Source organism: Psittacula echo, assembly GCF_963264785.1.
Source record: "Psittacula echo genome assembly, chromosome: 4".
Taxonomy (NCBI): Eukaryota; Metazoa; Chordata; class Aves; order Psittaciformes; family Psittacidae; genus Psittacula; species Psittacula echo.
This window is the reverse complement of record NC_137738.1, coordinates 104,381,428-104,400,808: the sequence shown is the minus strand read 5'-3', so window position 1 is coordinate 104,400,808 and position 19,381 is coordinate 104,381,428. Positions and strand designations below refer to the sequence as shown.

Below are 19,381 nucleotides of genomic sequence, written 5' to 3'. Positions count from 1 at the left end.
TTACCAGTTGAAAAAATAAATGTAAGCCAGCATTTCATGCACAGAAATAGCCTGGGAAATAGAAAACACTATATTGCCCATGCTGTTTCCCTCCCATTGTGGGTGTGACGGTGTGCTTGGCTGTTTCTTTTTTTTGCTTGCTATATCACCCAGATCCACTGAAGTAGGATCCACTAAAGGCAAGTGCCTTTTACCAGGCTCTCACAACCAACTACTCTCCTGCAATGCCTTCAGCTCTTGACACCAACATGAGGTTCAAGTTTTCAGTTGTGGCTCTTCTTCTGGAAGTGATCATCATTGTTTTGTTTGGGATATTTGTGGAATATCAAGAAGATAATAACCCTGAAATTTTATACCCAAGTAAGTGTTGCTGTCTGACATTTACAGAAGTTATAATTTCTTTAAACTAATCCTAAATAAGATTTCTGACTAACTTTCTAGGCCTACCAATATAGCTAGAAAAGAAAGGCATTCTTTGGGGCAAACAAACCTTTTCTGAGGTGTGAAAGCAGCAGGCTTCAAAGGCAAATTCAAGCTGAGCACATATAAAATTCTGAAAGTATTTTGGGTTCTGAAAGGTACTAAATTGACCTAACTGCTACAATTACCTCTTCTGGTACAAAAAAATCCTGAAAATAGTTCTAGTGTTTGCATAGCGGGTTAAAACTTAGAGAAATATTGATTGTTTTGAACAATGCTAGCATTTTCCAGAAATGGGTGGTAATGTTTCTTGCCTGATCTTCTATCTTGATTATGAAAATGAACAAAACACTTTATTTCTGTCATCAAGGCTTCAAAAGGTTTTCTTACGAAAACATGGAAATTGGGCAACATATTCAATATATTCATCATCATTATAAAATATGGTTACAGAAAATGGACTCCACAAATGGCAATAGTTTTTGTCACAAGGTGGATAACCCCCTCCTATCTTTCAAAGCAGTGGCTCAACTGTAGATAGTAATGGTTCAGCCTGTAAACATTTCTGTTGATTTTTTTGTTCTGCAAATGCTTGATCAAGTTCAGTGGAAAAGTTTTGGCCTCAGAAATAGTTGCTGACTTCTCACACCCTATTCCTCCTCATACAAAGATCAGGCTGTAAATAAATAGAAAAGTAAGTATACAGAGGAGTAGCCTGTGTCTTGTTGGCAACATTGAGGGTTTGTTGTTTGTTCTCTTGCCTCTGATGCTTTAACAACTTGTAGTCTTCTTATGCCTTCTTAATGAGGATCATAACATTGACTTCCTTGCCTGCATGTCGTATTGATATAATTTTGAATGTATCCCTCTTTTTATCTTTCCAACTGTCTTTTCAGTGACTGTTACAGAGGAATGTGATCTCATGGTCACTTCACCACCTAGCAGTCTTGGGCTATCTATTCTCAAATAGAGAAGTGTCTATTGGAGAGTACAGTGAATGCATGAAATTATTCAGCTCCAGATGCAAGTCAGCTGATGAACATCAGGGGCTAACTAATCATATTTGGGTTAACACCACTAAAATCCAGCAGTATCCTGAAGAAATAGTAACTTAGTTTATGCTAGAGCCCATTCTCTTTCTGAGATGCAGCTTAGCCATGTCCATGATTAAGTCCAAACTTAAACAGGGGAAGTTTAGATTGGATATAAGGGAGAAGTTCTTTACTGTGAGGGTGGTGAGGCACTGGAATGGGTTGCCCAGGGAAGTTGTGAATGCTCCATCCCTGGCAGTGTTCAAGGCCTGGTTGAACAGGGCCTTGGGTGGCATGGTTTATTGTGAGGTGTCTCTGCCCATGGCAGGGGGGTTGGAACTGGATGATTTTAAGATCTTTTCCAACCCTAACTATTTTATGATTCTATGATATTGAACTATTGCAGTCCCTAAATTAGGTGGTCCAATATATAGACAGCTTATTGGGAATGATCCTTGGTCCACTGTGACCTAGGAGGTGACAATAGGCCTAGGCAAAAACTGTGCCAGAAACAACACTAATAACTCGACATCACAGATAATTCTGTTCAGGTACTGTTGCTTTATTAATATAGCTATTGCCTTATACCCTTGTCCACCTACCTCTTCTCTGACTTTACCCCAAAACAGCACAACAACAACAGATACAGCCATAGAACAATAGCTTTTTGAGCATCTTTGTAAAATCTGGTAAACCAGAAGGATGCTATCTAGGAAATGGGTCCTTAAGACTCAGATTAAGGTCTTTTCACACCACAAGAACAGAGAAAATTACCTTTTCCAGTCTGAATGTCATGTGCACTAGCTCTGATACAAAATTGACCTGCATTTTCATTGAGTCTTTTTTACCAAGGAAAACTAAGAAAGGTGCATAAGATCCTCATGCCAGTATCACAGTATCACAGTATCACAGTATGCTAGAGATTGGAGGGGACCTCAAAATATCATCTAGTAATTTAAGTCTTCAGTGGTCCTTTAAAATATGTAGTGCATTTCTTAGTAAACAAGTCTTCTGGATGAAGATTGTCTATGCCACATGCATCACCATGGGTATTGTGATCCCTGGGAGCTCCTGGGATAGGCTGTTCTCACACTTAACAAAACTCTCCCCCAGCCCTGCTTTTTTTTTTTTTAATTTAATAACTTCTTTTTAAAAATACATCAGAGACAGGGCACAAGCCTCATCAACATCACAGAGGAAAGAATTCTTCTCACCATATCCCAACACTATAGCATAGTAATCTATGCAGTTAGGGATCACCCACAGTTATTCCTTTCCTAATATCAGAGTCTAAAATATTTGGAAGAAATTGCCTGCTGGCTCTTATGCCTTCCTGCACAGGCAGTGCACACTGCCCCCCAACCATCTACACTATTGAACTACCAGCAAGCTCTTGGCATGGTTTTGGTTCATTGTGCTGATTTCGACCGGGATGGAGTTAATTTTCTTCTTAGCAGCAGGTAGAGTGCTGCGTTTTAGCTTCAGTCTGAGAACAATGTTGGTAACACACTTTTTAGTTTTTGCTAATGTTTTTAGTTATTGCTAAGTAATGCTTGCCCAGATCAAGGACTTTTCAGTCTCTCATGCTCTGCCAGTGAGGGGCACAAAAAGCCAGGAAGGAGCAGAGACAGGACACCTGACCCAAATTAGCCAAAGGTGTATTCCATACCAGCACTTCATGCCCAGTATATAAACCAGGGGGAGTTGGCCAGGAGGTGCTGGTTGCTTCTTGAGGATGGGTTGAGCATCCATCAGTGGGTGGTGAGCAATTGTATTGTGTTTCATACTGTTTGTTGGTTTTTGTTTTCTCTCCTTCTCTTGTTTCGATATTTCCCTTTTCATTATTATTATTAGTAGTAATATGAGTATTATATATATTATATATATATAATTATTAAACTGTACTTATCTCAATCCATGGGGTTTACCTTCTTTAAAATTCTCCTTCCCTATTAGGCAGCGGATATGAGTGAGAGGCTGTGTGGTACTTAGTTGCAAGTTGCTGGGTCAAACCAACACTTTGACCTTCTCCTACGTATGGCTTTAGACATAGCATAGGTTAAGGGACTATTCTCAATAAATGGTACAGGTGGGAACAGTGTTTTGGGAGAGAAGAGCATGTAGCTGTACAGGTGTAATTTGCCTAATAATGCCATTTGCCTTTTGGGCAGGCTGTTCAGGTCACCAGTAGAGACATAAACTAAGCAAACACCACAGATTTAGTGTTGGACTTTTCGATGCTGATTTAAAAAAGTTGATGGATCTCATTCACAGTAACTGGAATAAAAGCAGGATTTCCTTACACCCATGTTTTCACTTTTAGGCCTTCTGCCTCTCAAAATTCCCTGCCTAGAAAATGCACACAAGAGCACAGTTTGTCTGAGGACCGAGCAGAAAGTTAGTGCTATGGTTTTATAAATGTATTAGGACATATCCTGTGCCAGGACTTCCCCTGAATTCACAAAACAATGGATTCAAACTGCTTTCCATGCTATTCCCAGAGATGTTAACCCATCTGTACCTCATAGATTTAGTTGTTTCGACCAGAGGCCAATTTGTATTCTCAGAACTGCAGTGCATAGCTTGCTATTATATGCCTTAAATACATCAGCACCATGAATCAAAGCTGTTGTAGCATTTTTGGACTGAAGGAAGATGAAAATAACAATTGAAGATCACCACAGTTTTGTACTTGGGTAAGGAGGGCTGAGCTGAGATCATTCCCAAAGCATAACTTTGCATTATATCTATTTTTGATGAATGCAGATACAAGCATAGCATATGGATGGACAACATCAGGTGTGCTGTGCCGCTAGAATGGGAGGACAAGGGCATGTGAAAAGGAAGTGCTCTTAGAGGATTTCTTTAGTACCGGTGTCCAGTACATAATGTCCTGTGATTGATCCATCACTCATGGCTTAGGAAAACTCGTGCACCCCTCTTGTTCAGGGTTCTACAGTCTATTTCTTTAGGCAGAGCGAAATCATGTATTTAGTATAAACCCAGGTGCCTCAAGCATATTTGTGTTGAGACAGAAAACCATGTGGGAACCTTGCAGTGGAATTAATACACTGATCATGGGCAGCCTTGAAGAATCATGTGTAGTGGTTCTGTTCAGGATCTGCTGGAAAGTTTTTCCCAATCTTTATTTTCCTGTCCCATAGAAGAGAACTGTGTTTTCTTAAACACAGCTAGTTACTGAAACACTTTATTTCAAATCATGTTTTTTTTTCCCAATCATTCAAAATAATTCCAGACCTTATTTTCTTTAAAAGGGTCTAAAAGAGGTAGTTAAATCACAAGATATGGGCTAGACCTCTTGAAATTTGCCCTCAACATCTATAAATTAACCTAGTTTTAATCTTTTGTGTAAATAAGTCCAGATAGCTTTAAAACATTTATATGAATCCTGGCTTGCCCTCAAAAGGACCCAAGATTACATGTCAACAGCTGCTTGCTTTAGAAAGAATTGCTTTTACTCTTCAGGCCTGGGGTAAGATTTCTAAGAGCACCTTTCAAAAGAGACCTGAGCATGCAGAAGCCCAGTTGACGGGCACTGAGAATTAAACTCTTCAGTCATCAATGTGCTTTTGAAACCTATTCTTTTGCTCACATGTAGACTCAGGTTACTTAAACATTAAAGCATCTTTTTATTAATCTAGACATGATTTACTAAGATGTGGTATACATGAGTGGGAACATTTCAATGAGAAAAATTTACTTGCTTTGTCTGCAATGGAACTAAATTGTTAATGGTTAGCTGTTAACATTAGTGTTATGTTAATAATTGTAACTAGGAGATTGCAAACCAGAGCAAGTAATAAGCTAACAAAAAATAATATCTTCTAGGAGACTGGAAAAATTTTCTTACCTGAAGCTGACTACCCTGAATGGGAAAAACTAAAACTACATAGGAAATTTCATGGCATAGGCTGATTAAATACTAAAAAGAAGGGAGTAGGTAATTTTCAAACATGCCCCTCATTTTGTGCATGAAACTCAAGTGTAATATAAAGTGAACACTGCTGAAGTCATGTATCATTTTGACTTCCATTTTCTTCTGCCAAAGTCAAACAAAAAGTCTACTTTTGTAGATGTCACTGTGTAGCTTTTATGGGTTTGCCCTCCAGTTCAGTTTTGTTTTGGTTTGGTTTTTGTAACATTAACAAGCTCTTAATAAAGCAGTTTTACAAAAGTCAGACAAATAAACAGGGCCACTTGTCAAATGCAAAGGTGCTGATCCTACAGGTTACTAAGTGAATGGTCATTCATAGAAAATTATTTTAAACACAATAAAAAAAGCTTGTTCAGCATCCGGTTTCCACTTATCCTCAAAAAAGAGGGAAATCAATCTTGGGTTATGTCCTCCTTTATTTGAAAAGAGATCTCTCATGTGACTGTTAAGATATTTTTGTCCCACTTAAAAAGAAAATCAGGGTAATCGCCTGTACCTGAGATCATCATGGTGGTGGTACAGGAACAACGGGAAGGCTATCCACTCAGATCTACCAGCACTAACCACTGCTGCATGTTTTCTAAGACATTTGAAGGAGAGGTGCTCTAGATGTGCAGTCCACCACCACAGTCAAGTCAGATAGGAAGACAGTTCTGTGTTCCTGTGACACAGGCTGTTGCAAGCTGAGAGGGTGCACAGACAAATGTACCCGTCAAATTATCTTGTACTTTAACGTCTTTTTCCTAAACACTCCCTCCCCCGGACTCCCCCTGACACAGGAATATGGGAAGATTAAGCTGTGTTTTGGATTCTGCATCCCCTAAGCTACTAAAGACTTTGCAGCTGATAGGATCAGGAAGGTTGTATTAGCATGGTTTGGATTGTCTCCAGCCATATCTCTTTCATCTCTTGCCAGGTCCTCTGAAGTAAGGGAATATGTTGAGCTCTAACCAAGACAACTAAGTTGACACAGCATTGCGATACAAAATATCCAAGCGTATCAAAAGCAGAAGCCTAAATGTGGAGGATAAGTTAATTGCGTACCTTTTAAAATGAGTAACAAGCACAACACAAGAGTTTGGATGGTGGTTCTGGAAATTGAGTAACATGGAGGAAAATAGGAAGCTTTCAAAGGACTGCAGGGGCCTCAAGAATCCCATCACTGGCTATTATTGAGGTCAGGAAATAAATGTGAAAATGTCCAGCCTAAAAAGGAAGAAAAAGGGCTGGGGATGTCTGCAAACCTACTGCATTTCTGTGCTGTTCCTTAGATGTGTGAAGCCCAGTGTGAAGGATCTTACTTTAAGCATGTATGTATTTCTGTGCTAGGTCAGGGCTGGAATATGACAGCGCAAATATAGAGTTTATTAGGAATCTTCAGTAACTTATTATACTTCTGGGCCCTCTTTTGGCTAAACTTGGTAATGCATATAGGAAAACTATAGGTAACTGGGAAATATAACTTCAAGCCAAATATTATACTAACCAAGACAATGTCCCAAGTTTTTCCTGTGTATTTCCATGTAAGAGGCAATGAAATAGAAATGAAATGAAACAATTTCTGTATACTGAGGTTCTTACTAACATTAACATCTGAGAAAGATTCAATTACAAAACACAGGCATGTTTTGTAGAGTCCATTAAATCACACAAACCAGTTCAGAGTAACAAATATATTTTAAATTTTAAAATACTTATGTTGTGGTGATAAACTCAGTTTGCATTAAAAAGCCTAATAAAGTAAAAATAAAAATAATGTAAAAACAACTACCTAGACGAAATTCATATTTGGAAGGAAAAAGCATGTTTGAAGGAGGGCTAAGTATATGCTGATTAGCAATATTAATTTGCTAGTTTAGACATTACCTCAAATGCCTTTTTCTTTTACACATGGAAAGAAATCAATCTCTTGGAAAGTAATTTTTAGGGATCAGAAACGTACCTTTCACTGAGTCAACAAGCACTCTACCAAACAAACCTCATGTCAATTTTGGAGTTAGCCAGAACATGTTGTATGTGACAAGCTTTGTTTGAGAGGGAAGAGAACTTTTCTGTAAGGACATGAAGCTGTGATATTCCAGGTAGCTTCATACACAGAGAACAACTCCAAATATACTAAGTTTTCTAGTATAGAGACCTAGTGTTCTATCCACAATGATATAGCAAGGAGTAAAATTTGTAACTGGGTCTTGCATTTTCCAGACACTCAATCTTCAACTAGTAGACTGGTCATGAAGAGAGAAAGTAATGATCACATGATGATGACATGAGTTGGAACTCTTTTATTTTCTATTAAATCCTCATTTGTCCCTAGCTTGCCTCCCTTCGCTCTTCATTGTCACTACACAGTCATGTTATCCTTTCAGTCTTTCAGGACGTCCATGTGATGATATTTGTTGGCTTTGGTTTCCTGATGACCTTTCTGAAGAAATATGGATTCAGCAGTGTTGGTATCAGCATGCTCCTTGCTGCCTTTGGTCTCCAGTGGGGAACCCTGATGCAAGGATTTTGGCACATGCAAAAAGGGAAAATTCATGTTAACAGCAACAGGTACACGTGAATTTACCAAAACTGACATTTCTATCTGTTAAGATAACAGGAGAAGCCTTAAACTACAATATCTACAGGATAAAACTGTAAGTTCACTGAAATTTGTTTGAGCCTTACTGTCCACCTTTTGACATTCATCTGACCTTCACCTCTAAAGGGGCAACATGTGGTGCACCGGGCCAAGGGAACCAAAGTGTGGGATGAAATTTGAGGTGATACGTTACATGTAGAGACTACTCTGACTCCCTGGAGCTGTGGAAGCTGGAAGAATACCTGCAGTAACACAGCATCTCCTGCAGCCAGCAGGCATGAAACGATCTGCCCTTCCACAACACATGGAAGAGCGGCTAGAACATGGCTGGAACAGTATATCTATCCACTCATAAGATTTTCTCCTACTTCTCAAGGAATGATTTGCATGAGTACCGTACTGCAGTAGGTTTTGGACCTCAATCATAGAATAAGAGACCTCATGAGCAATGTCCCTAGATACTTTTACCCCTCCCATTCATCTGTCCTGCTTCTGCCAAGGTCTTGTTTTCCACATCTGCAGTTCTTTTTTTCTGAGACAACTTGTAGACAATTTTGAAAGGAACAACATCCAAACATTACTGAGGGACAAGCAGAAATAAATAGTTCCTTAATGCTTACAGATATGCATTTGTAGAGGGATCTGTAATTAATGTCCTTCCGTGCTGCAAGGTTTCGACCAGTTTGTGGCTTTATCTTTGCCATTCCCCATGACCTGTTAACACCAGTCCTTCCTGACAGCTAATGCAAACATGATTCACAGTGATAGAAAGTCACACAAAGCTTTTGAAATTAGATAGACCATCTGACCAAAGCTTTAAGTTCCCTATCCTCTTTGGAGGTCCAGTGACAGTCAGAGCTGAAAATATTTCTGCACATCTGAAATATATATCTCATCTGACTTTTCACTGTAATTTCAACCAGCTAAGCACATATATAGTATAAACAGGAGATAACATTCCCAAACTTTTTCCTCAGTAGCTGAAAAGATCTCTACAAAACCCATCTGGAAAGATTTGGCTTAAATTTTGTTCCCAAAGATGATCTTAATAATTGTATGTCTGAAGATGTAAAATTCTATCATTTTAATGATACGGCAGGTTTGATATTAGAGCCTTCTTTCAGGTCTCTTTAAACTGATTTGGTTTTTTGTTTTGCTTTGTTTTTTATTAACTTCAGCATGATAAATTCAGACTTCAGTACAGCAACCGCTTTGATTTCATTTGGAGCAGTCCTGGGGAAAACAAGTCCTCTTCAGATGCTGATATTAACAATTCTGGAGATTACAATCTTTGCATGCAATGAACATCTAGTTACAAAAATATTTCAGGTATCGTTTTTTAGAAATAATTATTTTCTGTTTGTAAAAAATGCTTTCACTTTGTAATACTTCCAGTTTCCATACTCTAGGTTTTAGTTTCTATCATAGAAAATAAGCTATTAAGGACATCCTGACTTCTCCTTCATTGAATCCTCATCTTTATGCTGTATAAAATCTGTGGCATTACTTTGGGTCCTTAATACAGGCTGCAGATGTTGGAGCCTCAATGACCATCCATGCTTTTGGAGCTTATTTTGGTTTAGCCGTAACCCTGGTCTTGTGCCGTCCTGGTTTGAAAAAAAAACATGAAAATGAAGAATCCACCTATCAGTCGGACATATCTGCCATGATTGGTAAGTGATGTAATAGTGAATGCTGATCAGTTCTTCATCCCTCCTTCATTTCTACATTTTAATGATTGCTTATTATTACACTGCATCCATTTTCTTAAGTACACTCCTAGACGCATATATTTTTTGTCCGATACATGCACGATGTTCTCAATGACACATAATTTTACAGTTTTTCCTGTAGGATAAATCAAATTAAAGATGCATTTTTACTGTGCATTTGTGGTGACTCAAGTATTGTTAAATCTTCTGTTATAAGCAGTATTTTGTAGAAGCTGGCCATAATTCAAATTATTGAACTGTGCTTGTCTCACTAAAGAACATTAGAAACCATACACTTATCTGTCTGTGAGACCTATTCTACACCTATCTGTCTGTGAGATCTGTTCATAGCTCAATTTACCAGCTAAAACTATCAATTATATCAATAGAGGATAAAGTATTTGCATGTGAACTGTCTTGCTAATGCATCCTATACTGATATGGTTTTCACAGTGGCGGTGAGCTTTTACAGTGAAGGGGGCATGACAAGGGAATCACAATGTGTCAAAGTCTTCCAGTAGGATTTGGTTAATACCAGGTGTCCAAACCACAAATGCCAATGTCAAAAGCTTCTGCATAATCTATTATTTCTTCCAGCATTTTGGCAATTTCATGTTTCTTATTGATCATCTTCCTCATTTCTTGCAGCTAGTTCTGTTCTGTTGGATCTTTCACACTGAAATACCCCTTGTGACTGAAAAGTTTTTATTTCATTTTGACTTCCATTCATCCAGGTACCTTGTTCCTTTGGCTTTTTTGGCCCAGTTTTAACTCTGCTGCTGCATCTGAAAACATTTTGTATATTAAAGCAATTGTCAACACCTACTATTCCTTGGCTGCATGTACTGTTGTAACATTCGCCCTTTCCAGTCTGCTGGATCAAAGAGGCAAATTCAGTATGGTAAGAATCACATTGTAACCTCTGATAAATCAAGTCACCCCTCTATAATAAGGATCATTAGGCAGATTTACAATATCCATGAACTATCTGGAGCCTTTGCTCATGCTATGTGCAAAATTAGAGCTATTATATTTCTAAAAACTATAATGTAAAATTGGGTCCTGTGGCAACCCCCCCTATTTCAGGTATGTGGTGATTCCTCAGTGTGATCACTGTATCTGGAGAGTGAAAAGCTCTTAGACATTACAGTGATGGTCCTGCTCCCTTGTTCTCTCTTGTCCATGGAACCTGCTGGACCACAGGGACATTAGTCCAACATTCAGGTGGACCTTTGGGTCTTATTCTAAAGATCCTATGTGAGTTACTGCATTGCCATAGCCAGAATAGGGCTCTCAAAGCAACGATCTGTTCTGTGGCAATTTCACAGGGCAGCTGCACAGTAGACAAACCAAACAATGCTGAGGCTGCTAGACTGCCAACCTTTCATCTCCTTATCCTAAAATTCAGCCCCTATGTTTTCATGCACTTCATTCCAGCAGTTGCTGGAAGTGCAACTTCCAGAAGTTGCTGGAAGAAGTGTATGTCTAAGCTCAGAGTGAGCAGGCATGGTTCAATGAGCTTGCAGAATTTGTTGCTGTTGTAGAAGCAGTTCTCACTGGCTCAGCCTGGCTTTTTGAGAGGTCAGATGAGTTTTGGTGACTTTGCAAAAGTTGGACTTCATTAAACTGATCCCAGTTAAACTGGCTGAGAGCAGCATCAACCAACACCCTGATCATGCAACAGAAAATCCTGTTTTAAATTCCTGTTCATTCTTCATCGGAAAAAATCTCACCTGAAGAAAAGGAAAACTTCCTTATGCAAAAAAGCCTTCAGTCACTCATCTCTAAAACGCGCCTCTGTTCCACGTACATCATCTCTGTCTCTGTATACTCTTTGCAGGTTCTCATCCAAAATGCCACCCTGGCAGGAGGAGTAGCAGTGGGTACCTGTGCTGACCTGTCAATCAACCCTTTTGTTGCCATGTGCATTGGGAGCGTTGCTGGAATCATCTCTGTCCTTGGGTTCCACTTCCTGACTGTAAGTACTGAGGAACCAGCTCTGTTCTCATGTACTTATTGCTTATTTGGCTTTACTGGAGCTCCTTTAGTTTGCTAGAAAGGGAGTTTAGAACCTGGCTGATATCACCAGTATAGAGAGCAAACTCTAGACAACAGCAATTTTTAAATCAGTGGGATTTAAATATATGCTTATCAGCTAACTTCAGTCTATCACCCAGAAGCAGAGAAGGATCACAAATACATTAGAGTTCATTAAAATTGGTATTTCTGTTCAAGGAGCAGCCAGAAATCTTCCTCCAAGTCCATGCATCAGTGAAATAGGACTATTCAGTCTTCTAAAATTTCTAAATAGATCTGCAATCATAAGTACTTAAGAATTGCAGAATGGAATTATTTCATGTGCAAAATGTAGAAAAAATATTCTGACTAAAATGGATTAAACTGGAATTTCCTGATTGAGAAACATTCTGGAAGAAATTACCTGGCAAGCAGACTCAGAACAAGTGTGTATGGGCTACTTAACCACCTCTTTTAACTTTCACTGCAGTGGCTGAAAAGATTAAGATTAAGTAGACTGTCCTGCGTTTTGTACCATTATATTTATGATGGTAGCTTGGAAATTTGTACCCTTGTACCTACAGACTTGGGTCTGTCTTCATATAAACAATTTCACAGTGAAGGGAAAGAAAACGTGGTTTATATCTAAACTTTGTATACCTAAATTAGTTGTTTCATATATTTCTCCACTCCTTTCTTTTGCATATCATTCTAGAGATAATGGAAGACTATAAACTCACTATAAACTTCATCTTTCTTCTCATTTCAGCCTTTGTTGGCATCCAAGTTGAACATTCATGACACTTGTGGAGTTCATAATTTACATGGGTTACCTGGAATACTGGGAGGTATTGCTGGCATCGTAGTAACTGCAATAAATGACGAAACTAGGTGAGTTACAGAGAGAAGAGAGAAATGAGTCTATTGATTTTTAAAGGCTTATCCTAATTTTCCACCCTCCTTGAATCTAATTATGATTTTTTTTGCAGAAATTGCATCTTTGATTTGATGTCAGACATTGTGTTCTGATTTAAATAGGACTTTTCTTGATATCCTGCCTTTAGCACACTGTTTATATGCCAAGCTTCTTCCAAATTTAAAGTTCAAGTAAAAATACATAAATCTAAAACATCATAAAAACCATAAGAACCATTCAAATGTAGGTGAATCTTTAGTATGATTCTACAATTACACTGCTGGTAACAAAGATTTCCAAGAAATTAGCAAAATGAGCTATTTCAATTATCTTAAAAGACTCCAGAAAGATAGAATACTGGCCTTTTGACAAAGGAGAACATTCTCTAAAGGCATTGAAGGTACTAATAACCTTTCTAAAAACCTTGTTTTCTTCTGTAGTCTTAAAACAAAACCAAAATAAAATCATAATTTCTGTCTTGTACACAGCAATGGCTGATATTTTCCTATGATCCACCTTGTCCAGCAGACAGCAAGTAAAATATTGCAAGAAAGACCAGCTACCGGTCTCAAAGTCCAATAACTTTTTGATTATCAATGGTTTGGTTTTCTACCCTTTTCAGGCAAAATATCCACTTAACTCCTGGCATGCAGGCTGCTGCCCTGGGCAGCACAATTGGAATTGCACTGGCGGGTGGAGCATTGACAGGTCAGTACGACACATATAGCAACTGAAATATGTATGAATTTAGAGTTTTGCTCATGGAGAATTCAATGTATCAACAATTTCATGTAAATAATACAAAATAGGAAAATAGAAATAACGCATGATGGCAAACTGGCAGAAACTTAAATATAAAAACAGTTTTCCAATAATTTTGTCTTCAAATGAAGCCTAGATATCTTGCTGAATACATACTCCAAAGAAACTGCATTCTATGCATAGGAATAGCAAGATGTTGTCATGGATTAAATTCTCCTCTTAAAATTCTGAACAGAAACTAGTTTGAGATGAAGGCATATTCATTTGGGTGTCACGTATTTCCATGTGACTGTGGATATTTTACAAACAAAAATTCCAGTCTGAAATCTGGGAAAGGTCTGAGCAATTAAAAACAAGGTCTTATTCATGTTGACATGAAGAAAACTGCATCACTTCTCCTAATGAGTGACCAGGTGGTTGGGAATTTCTGTAGACTAGGAAATGAGTCAGAAAACATAGAAGACTCCCCATGGCACATCTGAGGAACATTTATTTGGTCATTTTGTCCTTTTTTTTAACCTCTGATGCTGTTTTTCCTGCAGGTGGAATTTTAAAGCTGCCTTTCTTGGGACAAGTGTCTGACCAGAACTGCTTTGATGACTCTGTTTTCTGGGAGGTAAGATACAACCTTTCTTTATTTTCCTTATGTTGGAATACACACGGCACATTGCAGTCCTACTTTCCTAGGGTTTGTGGCTTGCACATATAAGTCAACATTCAAAAATGCTTCTCTAGCTGAGGCTATGAAATTAAGACTACCCTCAGGGTCTTTTTTGGACTTGCTAGCTTGTCATGCCATTAAGTTGGACTAACCTTGAATAAGAAGCAGAAATAGATCCAAAAAACTGAAACCTCACTGGAGCTCTTAATCTCTTTTAAGCTCTTGCTGTGACAGGCATCCTTTTCCATATTGTAGTTTAGACATGCTATTTGCATTTTGGGGTAAATGGTGTTGCTTTTCTAGCATGATCTAGAATTTTATACTAAATAAAACATGCTCTAGGTGGCCCTGCCTTGGCAGGGGGTTGGACCAGATGATTTCCAGAGGTCTCTTCCAACCCTAACAATTCTGTGATTCTGTGAAATTTAGAGCTCTTCTTCAGTATTTGTAGGGTGAGTATCCCTTAAGCTAAGGAGAAGCCGTTATGCTTCCTGGTTGAACAATCTGACCACTGAGGTTATCAGAAGAAGATAGCCCCCCGGCACTATTTTTTTATGCATGAAGATGCAAGCAATGAGCTGAGAAACAAGTACATCTGAAATAGCCCTGTTAGGCTCCCCTTATGCTCTATGAAGAGATGGGTCTAGATTGCAGTTCATCTGAATCCTCCCAGATCTGTGTTAGGCTACATGAATACAGGCTACCCTGAAAATATCTATAATCCCCACTGATAATGAAAGACCTTTCATTGCCTAGCTCAGATGTAGAGCTCTGTACTGTACAGACCTAGATTTGATCAGTTGAGTCCCACATACATCTCTGATTTGGATGACAATCAAGTGCAGAGCAGAAACTCAGACATATATTTCGTCTTGGCTAACTTAAGAAATTCCCTGTACCATTTGTAGGCTTTCTGCATCTCCCTTCATTATAGACCAATGACAGGTTCTTAATCTGGGAAATCTGAATTTTATTCTTTATGTCAGGACAAACTCAGGAAGAAATAGATGATATACATTCCCTTTAAATTATACATTGTTAAGCAGAGGGATATTTTGTTAGTTTTTTCGTTAATTAAATTCCACTATGAACCAACCACTCAATCTGGCTTTTGGTCAGAGACAGTTTGCAGTCTAAGGGGAAGTTGTGAGCCAAAAGATCAGCTGTAGCCATGACAATCAGAAAAAAACATTTATTAATGACAGCTCTGCAAGTTATTCTCCATTTGACCTTGGGAAAGTCAAAGCACTGTTTTTTGGCAAAACCTGAAAGAGGCTGTCATATCACAGTATCACAGTATGCTAGAGATTGGAAGGGACCTCAAAAGATCATCTAGTCCAATCCCCCTGCCAGAGCAGGAATACCTAGATAAGGTTACACAGGAATGTGTCCAGGAGGGTCTTGAATGTCTCCAGAGAAGGAGACTCCACAACCCCCCTGGGCAGCCTGTTCCAGTGTTCTGTCACCCTCACTGAGAAGAAGTTTCTTCTCAAGTTTAAGTGGAACCTCTTGTGTTCCAGTTTGTACCCATTACCCCTTGTCCTATCATTGTTTGCCACTGAGAAGAGCCTGGCTCCATCCTCGTGACACTCCCCCTTTATATATTTATATACACTAATAAGGTCACCCCTCAGTCTCCTCTTCTCCCAACTATAGAGACCCAGCTCCCTCAGCCTTTCCTCATAAGGGAGATGCTCCACTCCCTTAATCATCTTAGTTGCCCTGCGCTGGACTCTCTCCAGTTTATGTAATTAAGTCATATGTAATTAACAAAAATGTCAGGAATATTAAAGTTCTTAAATGTGCTCAGAAATATTCTAAGTGAGATTTATCAGGTAATGTGAAGAGACATTGACAGTTAGCATACAACTTTGTTTTTCATTTCATTAGAGATGATCGCCTTATTCCTCTAAAGCTCTTTGAAAATTGCAGATGGTAAATTTTGAACTCACATCGCTAACATCAGTGTTAAGGAATTCTTCTATTAAGAAAATCCTTATTTCATCCCTCATAATTCAGAACTGGTGGTTCTTGTCAGGCTGCATCAACACTAATAAACAGAAACATAATATATACAAATACAGTGATATTCCTGGTGCACTTTGGTCTCCTTATATGGCAAAAGTCTATATCTCATCAACTGAACTTCTCTGATTTTCATGGCAGGTTCCAGAAGAGAAGAAACCACATGAAATTCACTCCAGAAACTATGATGAGCACAGCAGATTTGAAGCCACCATGTAGAAAAAGTATTAATCTGTAATATTTGCCTTAATGATGCTCTTTCAAGTTTCTAATGCTAAAAAACAACTTACAAGGGTTGTCCTAACCACACTAGGTTTTCAACAGGGAGCAGTAGGTAGCTATAATTTTTAAATACAAAACAAGCTTGATTGTAGAATACGTAGTTATTATACCAAACTCAGATGAATTAATGAGATCCTTCCAATATATTTGTTCATCAGAAAAACCCACCACAAACTGCTCTACAAAATTACTTCTATTTTACCTTTTGTCACCAGTGAATCAATATAGCCATTGAAACAACTTTTGTGTTTCAAACCTACCACAGGATACCATACGTAAACTGCAATATTTCTGTGTTACGGTCACATCTGTGACTGCCTAGGGACTGCATAGGGGTAATCAAGAAGAAACAGATTGTTATTGCTTATTTGGAATTTAACAACTTTTCACCAGAGCATCCCAGATTAGCTTTTTCAGAAAGTGTGTTGTCCTGGTTTCGAATGGGGGAGAAAATGATCTGTATTTTAAAGATTCGTTATGACAAGAAAGAAAATGTTGAAATCATTTCCATGCCAAAGCACAAAAGGTAGTGATTACTAAGGTATACTATGTAGCAACATTATTATCAAGATTCTTTGTTACTGTGTTTATTGAAAGAGAGAAGAAAGTGAAATGGTGAAAATAAATTGAATCTTGGCGTAGATTTATTTAGATTGTTTCAAGACACAATAGGAGAATTGAGTAGGGCTATGAAAAAACAGGTAACTACATAATACTTCTTATTTTGTCCAACATTAATAAGTGGATAGTAGCACTGTTAATGTCAAAAGATACAAGCTGAACTAAATGCTAGCTCCAAGAAAAAACATGAGTTCTTAGGAACTGATCAGAAAGCAACTGTATTCAACCTACAGAAGACTCAGTGGAGAACTTCTGTGTGATGAGTCACTACTTTAGAAGTCACTGCCTCCTAAAACAAGAAAAAGCAGAAAGAAGAAAAGTGAAGCTAAATTAAGGTAAATTAACTCCACCTGAGGAGTGATGAGAATGGCTGCTCAATTAAGAGAGACAAAAACTGAGATATCTGAAGCAGCTCAGAGTTGCCAGTAGCTGGGAGCAGAGCTACACATCTATGCCTACCTACCTGTGGTAATCCATTAAGAGGCAACGGATGGGAGATGAAAATCTAACAGAAGGATCACAGTGCCTCTAGGCATTAATCAGACTCAGAAACAGACACTGTTGATTCAGGACAAGCTACAGTGGATGAACTTTCAAGACTTTTATATTACCAACTTATTTCCATTCCAATTTATATTCCAACTTATTATTACCAACTTGATTTAAGAGGGAAAAAACCTCCTCTCATAACAGACATTTTCATTTCTGTTGATGCATTTTTCCTTAAAAAACTTTAGAAATTCTGTGATTCCGTGATCCATGTGTGTTTGATTTCCTCCTGTGGTGTCCACTCTGATATGATGGAGAGATGCTGATCACGCACAAATCAAACTCCCTGATATAAGTTGTTGGGTTTTTTTAAAGTGAGTAAAAATTCATTCACTTATTAAGCTGTGCACAAAAATATCTAGAAAAAAATAGTTAAATGGCAACAACTGTGTGAAACTTTCAACTTGAAATTAAATTCCACCATCAGGATTCTGAAAGCTCTTTCTTAGATTTCTGCCATTCTCAGAAGAAACCTTAGAAGATTGTTCATACTTCTCAAGTTAGCAGCATTTTGGAGGTTAGGTCAGCCAACTTTAAAACATATTTTCTGTTTCCTGTCCTAACCAGAAAAGATATACCTTTCTTTGTAAGAGTCAAACTGACTGAAGCCACTGGGATTGGTGGTTTTCTAAGTGAAAACTTCAAATTTAATGTTTCTAATGCAGTGGGGTTTTATTTTTATGATATTAAGTATAGATGGATTACATTTTAATTAAATAAATAAGTTGGACTTAAAAAAATAAAAAAAAATATCTTATTATTATTTCAGCTTTTTAGAAATTATTTCTTATTTAAACTAATCAAATGCCAAGCTTATTGACACGTAGCCCTTTTCCAAAACACCGGTGGGTGATCAAAACTTTGAAAACTGTCTTACAGATATGCAGTACTATCTCTTTCAGAATAATATTTTTTGTACTTCATTCCTGAAAGGCAAATTTATTTTAAAGCCATTTACTGAACATTTGTCTACAAAATTTCTTTTAACATGTGTATTCAAATCTGTTGCTGATTAAACGCATGAATTTAATGATCAGTTAATCAATTGTATTTGTCTGTTATTCTTCAGAGACATACTGTCTTCTTTCACTCTCACTGGGATCAAGCTCTTAACAAAGTATGTATGGTGAGGCTCTTGAAGAGTTCACCTCTCACCCTCCCTTAGGAATTTCCATCTCAGACCTGGACCTCTTCTCCATTGCATTTTCCATCCAATCAAAGCCCTACAAGGTGACACTATACTACCTTCCCAGAGCTTTTATTGGATTCATTTCTGACTCAGAAAAAAAATGCATATGTTTAGTACAAAATACAGTAACAGTCCACTGACATATGTGTCCCTACACCTATGCAGATTCTCATCAAGCAAACAAGCCAGGAATTGGTCTTTTACACTGCACAGGTCATATACGCACACAACTATACTTTCTCTTCTCTTACCTCTAAGGCAGACTTTGGTTCTTTACACATTCATCCAAATACAGACACATACAGAGAGATACATACAAATACTAGTACAACCTACTGCAAAGAAAATTATCGATGTTGTCCTGATTCAGAACTACTATACAAACATGTACAAGAGTACCAGAGGAAATCCTATATTTGGAACTAAGAACTAATTTAGTTCAGAATTGTATGCATGTTAGTGAGATCCATTGAACTCAGGACCTGGCATCTCTAATATCTGCTATAAAGAGAAAAGGGAAAGCCTGAGCAATTATCATCCTTCTCCCACTTCCTCTCAGTCTCAAAGTTCAAGGCAGTGTTTGAGTTGCTGTTTCTAACTGGACTTATGCCCACAGACATCTCTGCCAATACACAGGACTAATTTAGACATAACCCATTAA

General features: G+C 38.0%; 1 protein-coding gene across 1 annotated transcript; it reads left to right on the top strand.

Annotated features, from left to right (window-relative positions):
- Window positions 1-154: 154 nt before the first annotated feature.
- On the top strand, window positions 155-18,281 carry RHAG (Rh associated glycoprotein). Its single transcript, XM_080614669.1, has 10 exons — window positions 155-360; window positions 7,773-7,956; window positions 9,166-9,316; window positions 9,513-9,660; window positions 10,434-10,600; window positions 11,540-11,677; window positions 12,485-12,606; window positions 13,254-13,339; window positions 13,936-14,009; window positions 16,221-18,281. Exons 1-10 carry the CDS (start codon window positions 225-227, stop codon window positions 16,296-16,298), a joined length of 1,284 nt encoding a protein of 427 aa, XP_080470795.1. The 5' UTR covers window positions 155-224; the 3' UTR covers window positions 16,299-18,281.
- Window positions 18,282-19,381: the final 1,100 nt, after the last annotated feature.

Coding starts and splice junctions, on each gene's coding strand:
- RHAG (XM_080614669.1), top strand. CDS start 225: ATGCCTTCAGCTCTTGACACCAACATGAGGTTCAAGTTTTCAGTTGTG. Junction 361..7,772: donor CCCTGAAATTTTATACCCAA/GTAAGTGTTGCT, acceptor TTATCCTTTCAG/TCTTTCAGGACGTCCATGTG. Junction 11,678..12,484: donor TTGGGTTCCACTTCCTGACT/GTAAGTACTGAG, acceptor TTCTCATTTCAG/CCTTTGTTGGCATCCAAGTT.